This window comes from Coloeus monedula, assembly GCF_965178545.1.
Source record: "Coloeus monedula genome assembly, chromosome: 5".
NCBI lineage: Eukaryota > Metazoa > Chordata > Aves > Passeriformes > Corvidae > Coloeus > Coloeus monedula.
The window spans coordinates 42,158,099-42,163,708 of NC_138785.1; the positions used below are offsets into that span (position 1 = coordinate 42,158,099).

Consider the following 5,610-nt stretch of genomic DNA (forward strand, 5'->3'; position numbering starts at 1 on the left):
GTCAGAGGTTGGAGTCCATGATTTCAGAGGACTTTTCCAGCGTAACTGATTCTGTGATTCTGTGGTAAAACACCAACTGATCCCCCGTGAACTCCGACCTCAGCAAGCCTGGAAAAATCAACCTGTAAAGCAGAACTTCTGCTCACGCTTTCAGCAGTCAGAATACAGGGCCGGTAGCCGCGCCCAGAGCACCTCTTTTCCCCCGGCACCCAGATATGCGCGGGTGGGAAGCGGCACAGCCCGTTCCGCGCCGGCGCCAAGGCCTGAGGCGCTCCCTCCGCTCCCCCCCCCCCCGCCCCAGCCGGCCCGGCCCCGCCCCGGCGGATGTGAGCTCACAGGGCGCCCGGCGGAAGGAGCGGGGCGGGTGTTTCCGCGGCGGCGGCGGCGGCGACGATGGCGGGCAAGGCGGCGGCGGCCGAGCCCCTGGGGCGGACAGCGGAAGAGGCGGCCTGGGCGGAGACGCTGCGCGGGGCCTGCGAGCCCGAGCACCACTGGCGGTACCGCCGGGAGTTTCTGCTGCGCAATGTGGGGGAGCTGCCGGCGGCGGGCAGCGCCCAGCTGCAGCGCCTGGTGTCCCTCTCCATGGTGTGGGCCAACCACGTCTTCTTGGGATGCCGGTGAGTTCAGAGGGACCCGCCGGGGCTCGGGGGGGACGGCGCGGCGCGACCGTCTGACGAGGCCCCTTCCCTCCTTTCCTCTTGTCGCCGCTCCAGGTACCCGCCGCAGGTCATGGAAAAGGCGCTGGAAATGGCCGAAGGCATCCAAGTGACCAACGCGCCTGTCCGCACCACGAGAGACGAACTGGTTGCCAAGGTGAAGAAAAGAGGCATATCAAGTAGCAATGGTTAGCAGATCATAGCTGTGACAATACATAGGAGTCTAGAAAATGCTTGTTTCTGAATGTTCTTGGTTTGCCTCGGGGTTAGAAAGTAGTCGAAATAATTTACTTTTAAAACTCCCGTTAATTGTTTCCTCTCTCTGTGCTGTTCTTTTTCTAATATAATGTCTCTAAAATGGGCATAATGCGTACATAGTCCTTTGGTAATGTAGAGCTATTGTTTTGAATTTCTACATCTGGTACACTTTAATACTTGTGCGTTGTGATGTGGGCTGCTGTACTCCAGCTTAAATATGTTCTTGTTACTTTGCCTTTGTTGCCAGTCAGGCATTGCTGCTGTGTAAGAAACTGAGTTTCTTAAAGAAATTCTCAGACTGATGTTTTAAAGTTGTTTTGTGATATTAGTAGACAAAATACACTTCTGTTATTTTTAGGTCAGATAGCCCATTTAATGTGTATTGGCCAGTTTTGGTTTGGACTTCAAGACCAGAAATACATACTTGCCTATGGGTCCCAAACCAACAACTGAAATCTCGCATGAGTATTTTCAGGATTTTGTCAAAAAAATCCAAAATTATGAAATAGTAGGTTAATACTTGAAATGACAGTTCAAGGTGTATTGCTAATATATACCCTTTAAGTTCACAGAGATTATTGCTAGGTTTTAGATTATTTCTCTCTACATGGATATTTCATAGTGCAGAAATCAAAGAGGATCACATATTTTACCTGTTTTGCAGAAGGGATAGAGCAGCCCTGCAAGAGACAAGCTGTTGAAAAAAGCAGAGACTCTAAGGATGCTGGAAAGGATGTGAAAACAACCAAGGCAGAAGGAGTGAAGGAAACAGAGAGCACATTGCCCAAAAAGCAGGAAAAAGGTACTAGCAAAGATCCAGAAAGCTCCCAGTCAACTTGCAGTTCAGATCAAGAAATGGTCGTAGTCTCAGACATAGAAACAGAAGGAAAGCCTGCTAATGCTGAAAGTACTGCTGAGCAAAAGTCACCTTCATCTGAAAAGGAGCCAGGAAAGAAGCCCTGCTCAAGCCCACCTAAGGAAAGCAAGTGTGAAAATGTGCCATCACCTGAAAAGAAAACTACAGAAAGTGTAGCACCAGTGGCTGCTGAAAGCACCCCTCAGCCAGATGTGGTGGTGGCAGCACTGCCACCAGCTGCCAAGAGCACCCCGCAGGCAGCAGTGGTAGCAGCGGCAGTGCCATCAACCTCCAAGAGCACCCCACAGGCAGCAGCAGTGCCAGCGATCACCAAGAGCACCCCACAGGTGGCAGCAGCAGCAGTGCCACCAGCCACGAAGAGCACCCCACAGGCAGCAGTGGTGGCAGCAGCAGTGCCACTGACCACCAAGAGCACCCCACAGGTGCCAGCAGTGCCACCAGCCACGAAGAGCACCCCCCAAGCAAGTGCTGCGTTGCTGTCTTCCAAAACACAAGTGAGTGCCCCAGCATCAGTATCCAAGAGCGGTGCTCAGGTGAGCAGCTCACTGCTTCTGGCCCCCAAGAGTGGTACTCAGGTGGGCACCTCGCTGCTGCTGGCCTCCAAGGGCACTGCTAAGGTGGGCTCCCCGCTCCTGGCCTCTAAGAGCAGTGCGGAGGTGGCTGCCTCGTTGCTGGCCGCTCGGAGTGGCGCGCAGCCGGGATCCTCACTGCTCGCTTCCAAGAGCAGCGCTCAGGTGGCTGCTTCGCTGCTGGCTGCTCGGAGTGGAGCTCAGCAAGGGCCCTCCCGGGGTGGAGCTCAGGCAGGTGCTTCCCTGCTGGCCTCCAAGAGTGGCTCACAGGCCGGCGAAAGCCCTGCGAAGGCTTTGTGCAAACCGCTAACCAGCGAAGATGCAAAGGAAAGACAACCTTTTTTCAACAGACTCTACAAAGCTGTAGCCTGGAAACTGGTTGCTGTTGGAGGCTTCAGTCCTAACGTAAATCATGCAGAACTTCTAAATTCATCTATTCAGTCTGTAAAAGCTACATTAGATGTTGCTTTTGTTCCCCTGAAGGAACTTGCAGACTTGCCTCAAAATAAAAGCTCTCTAGAAAATATAGTTTGTGAACTGAGGTGCAAGTCTGTCTACTTGGGTACTGGCTGTGGTAAAAGTATGGAAAATGCCAAAGCAGTGGCTTCAAGAGAAGCTTTGAAATTATTCCTCAAGAAGAAAGTTATTGTGAAGATATGTAAAAGAAAATACAAAGGTAGTGAAATTGAAGATTTGGTGCTTCTGGACGAAGAGTCAAAACCTTCAAATTTGCCTCCAGCTTTAAGAAATCCTCGTGAGATCTTGTAGGGAAGAATCACTGTTTGTACTGTGTATAGTATTTCAACACAAGGACTGAAAGTTAATTTTGTACTTTGAAAATGTAGGCTTCCAGATATTTTGTATTTCTTTCTCAGTTTTGCAAGACAATGATAGTTCTTTCACTTGGTAGCAATTGTATAAAACTTGTTAGAGATGACAAGTACGCATTTAAAGGTATTGCCTTAATATACAGCACACTAGTGTGCTGTTGTATTTGCAAAATAGTCTACCTAACTCTTCTATTTTTAATTAAACTATTAAGGTACAATTTGCTGTTTAAAACCTGACATTTTTGTAATTCTTACAGTTTGATGATAGTGTGCTCAATTGTCTACCATATCTTTTCTAGGCTCGTAGAAGTGTGTACATAGGGACCATAATACTTGAATAATTGAAAGTTGTTTAAAAATTTCAATCAAAAAGTTGAATTATCTGTTTCAGGCTTGTTGCTCATAATGTTCACTGTTGCTCATACTAGGAGAGAAAGTAGTTGGTTGACTATTTTTATGGGATGTTTTCGTAACACTTGCAATATAAGTGGCATCGTGATCCCATTTAACATTATACTATCAGGTTAGAGCCCATTTAATATCACATTGGCAAATTAGCAGTTAGCAGTCAAGTCACAGCTATTTTGGCCACCAAAACTGTAAGCAGATTTAATTTATATGGTGAAGTATCATTTACAGTTTTGTTTGGTGTTTGGGTTTTTTTTCCAAATGAACATGGATTTCTATACTAAGTATATTTTGACTGCTACTAAAACAATAAAACCTCTGTGATAAGCTTTTATACTACTTTGGTTTTGGCTACTAAATATTCCAGCCATTTCAATAACATTGCAACACCTTCAGTAAAGCTTTACTTTGAGTGGCTTCAAGGTGTAATCCCACAAGGATGAGTTGGTTTCTTTAGATGTGTAGCTGAAATACTGTAAAACTGATAGAGGGGACCTATAGAATATCAATTTCTACTTTCGTAACACCAAGATAAGCAAAACGAAAATGCTCCTGTCTGTTGGAGACAGTGAGTGTATTGTAAAGCATTCATTCTAATCAAGCCCTTCCTTTGCTACATTTTTACTCCCTGTACAGAATAGTTTGAGGCAAAGAAAGTGGGAGATTACCTTTTGTTTTCAATGTTGCTGAAATATCTGCACAAACTGCATGTTTTGGTATATTGGATAATGACATGTAATTGTAAAAACATGATGTCTTCAGTGCTATTTTGAATTAATCTTGTCCTATTACAGTAGTTAGCATCATTAAGTGGCATCCTTACTCTTGACTGATAGATCCATTGATCAAGTCCTACAGGAATGAATAGGAATTTCAGGGATCTCAGTAGTACATACGTCCAATTCAAGTTCTTTTGTAATTTTTGGGACTAAACTACAGTGGTGTTCACGCTGTACCCTGCGTGCTTTTGAACAGTGGCTGTCCAGTCCATAGCACCAGAAGCCTGCAAGGCACTCGCACTTCCCGATGGCTGGTTGAGAACTTGCTCCACCTGACCCCTGTGCTTCTGTGCCCTCCGTCGCCCTTTGCCCTAGTTAGATTTCTCAGGAGTTCCCCCTGGCGTTCCTGGAGCACCACCCGGCGTTCGGAATGCAATGTGCTAAATTGCATCTTAGTGCAAGAATTGGTGTCTGCTTCTAGCACAGGGCAAGCTTCGTGCTGTGCTTAGGAGCTGTGGTATTCATGATGGGAAGTGTGAAATCTGTTTTCAAGTCCTTACCCTGTTCAGGTAGAAATATGGAAGGACTGTGTGGGGGCAGGAGTTGCATCCTGTGCCCTCTGTAGTACAGCTTTCTCTGCTGTTAGTTTGGTCATCTCCAGATCTCTGGTTCAGAATTGCAGCATGTGTTGTAATGTGAAAACCTGTGTTTTTCGTCTGTAAAGCAAAGCCCTCAGTATTCACTGACCTCAAGGGGCTGTTAGGGCAACTGTGTTAAAAGGCTACGGTGCTAGATGCCTTTTTTAAAAGACCTGACTTAGGATTACTTTTTTTAAAATTTTGAATGTTATTCCTCTTTGATGTTTGGTTGTGAATCATTAAAGAACAAGTCTGTAGCTACTCTTAATAGAAACTGAAAGTTGAAGCGTGTTATTTTTCACATTCTGCATAGAAAGCAACTCAACACGCGGATTCTAACATACAAGTGAATAAGCACTATTCAAGTATTTGAGTGAGAATTTATTAACATTTCATTAGCCCTAGAGGAAGAAAGAAGTGCAAAGAACTGGCTGTTGCAGGAACTGTGTAATCCTGTCAGTTCTAAAATCTCTGGGTCTCCCCTCCAGGTACTGTCTTGGTCTCTAGCGACTGGGATGCTGGTCTTTAACTGTCAGACCCTGCTGACGAGGGCCAGCGAGAACACCTGCACTTACACTATAGGTGTGCAGAGTTGTCTCAGGGGGGCGAAGCAAACCAACCAACCGAAAGAAAAACTGACTCCGTTTTTTCTACG

At 46.3% G+C, this 5,610-nt stretch overlaps 1 protein-coding gene across 2 annotated transcripts; it reads left to right on the forward strand.

Annotated features, from left to right (window-relative positions):
• Positions 1–393: 393 nt before the first annotated feature.
• CDKN2AIP (CDKN2A interacting protein) lies at positions 394–5,115 on the forward strand (the record flags this gene model as incomplete). Of its 2 annotated transcripts, none has more annotated exons than XM_082282421.1 (3): positions 394–617; positions 714–844; positions 1,579–5,115. In XM_082282421.1, the coding sequence occupies 3 exons, from the start codon at positions 394–396 to the stop codon at positions 3,126–3,128; spliced, it is 1,905 nt and encodes a 634-aa protein (XP_082138547.1). In that variant the 3' UTR covers positions 3,129–5,115. The 2 variants fall into 2 exon arrangements, with proteins under 2 accessions (XP_082138547.1, XP_082138548.1); XM_082282422.1 differs by having other exon boundaries at positions 484–617; positions 714–813.
• Between the last annotated feature and the right edge of the window lie 495 nt (positions 5,116–5,610).